The sequence below is a fragment of the Eimeria mitis genome, genomic scaffold (genome assembly GCF_000499745.2).
Source record: "Eimeria mitis Houghton genomic scaffold, Emh_scaff336, whole genome shotgun sequence".
NCBI classification, from domain to species: domain Eukaryota; phylum Apicomplexa; class Conoidasida; order Eucoccidiorida; family Eimeriidae; genus Eimeria; species Eimeria mitis.
Window position 1 is genome coordinate 12,177 of NW_013571699.1, and position 551 is coordinate 12,727.

The following is a 551-nucleotide window of genomic DNA, read 5'->3' on the forward strand; positions in this document are numbered from 1 at the left end:
TTGCTGCTGCTGCTGCTGCTGCTGGTGTTGCTGCTGTTGCTGCTGCTGCTGCAACCCCGATGCTGCTGCTTCTCTTCTTGGATACGTATGCCTGCTGCTGCTGTTGCTGCTGCTGCTGCTGCTGCTGCAGGCTATCAGTCTGACTGGGGCTTACGAGTCGCGGCGCGGCAGCCAGGCTAACAGAGTGCATGCAGAAGGTGAAGCAGCAGCAGCAGCAGCAGCAGCAGCAGCAGCAAACGCAGCGGTGACTCAGCCGCAAAGCTTAAGGCTGCTGCTGCTGCAACGCCTGTATGTGATGGCAGTAGAAGCAGCAGCAGAAGCAGCAGAATCGCCAGCAGCAGCAGCAGCTGCTGCTGCTGCTGCAGCAAAAGCTGCACCCGCAGCACCTGCTGCAGCAGCTGCTGCTGCAGCTGCTGCAGCACCATCGAATTCCCCATGGGTAGAGAAAGCGGAACTGCCGCTGCAGCAACAGCAACAGCAACAGCAGCAGCAGCAGCAACAGCAGCAAGGACAGCAGCAGCAGCAGCAGCTGCTGCTGCAGCACGAGGTGT

The 551-nt window shown here is 60.3% G+C and overlaps 2 protein-coding genes across 2 annotated transcripts in view; one reads left to right on the forward strand and one right to left on the reverse strand.

The window, feature by feature from the left end:
- Nucleotides 1-190, reverse strand: part of EMH_0008420 (uncharacterized protein) — a gene marked incomplete at both ends in the record, with an annotated part of 4,978 nt that extends 4,788 nt beyond the window's left edge. The window contains 2 exons of the mRNA XM_013498349.1: nucleotides 1-48; nucleotides 155-190. Of these exons, the coding sequence (XP_013353803.1) occupies nucleotides 1-48; nucleotides 155-190 (84 nt within the window). The remainder of the gene's footprint in view (nucleotides 49-154) is intronic.
- A 105-nt stretch (nucleotides 191-295) lies between these two features.
- EMH_0008430 (uncharacterized protein) overlaps nucleotides 296-551 on the forward strand; it is a gene marked incomplete at both ends in the record, with an annotated part of 1,412 nt that continues 1,156 nt past the window's right edge. Inside the window, one exon of the mRNA XM_013498350.1 lies at nucleotides 296-549. Within this exon, the coding sequence (XP_013353804.1) occupies nucleotides 296-549 (254 nt within the window). The remainder of the gene's footprint in view (nucleotides 550-551) is intronic.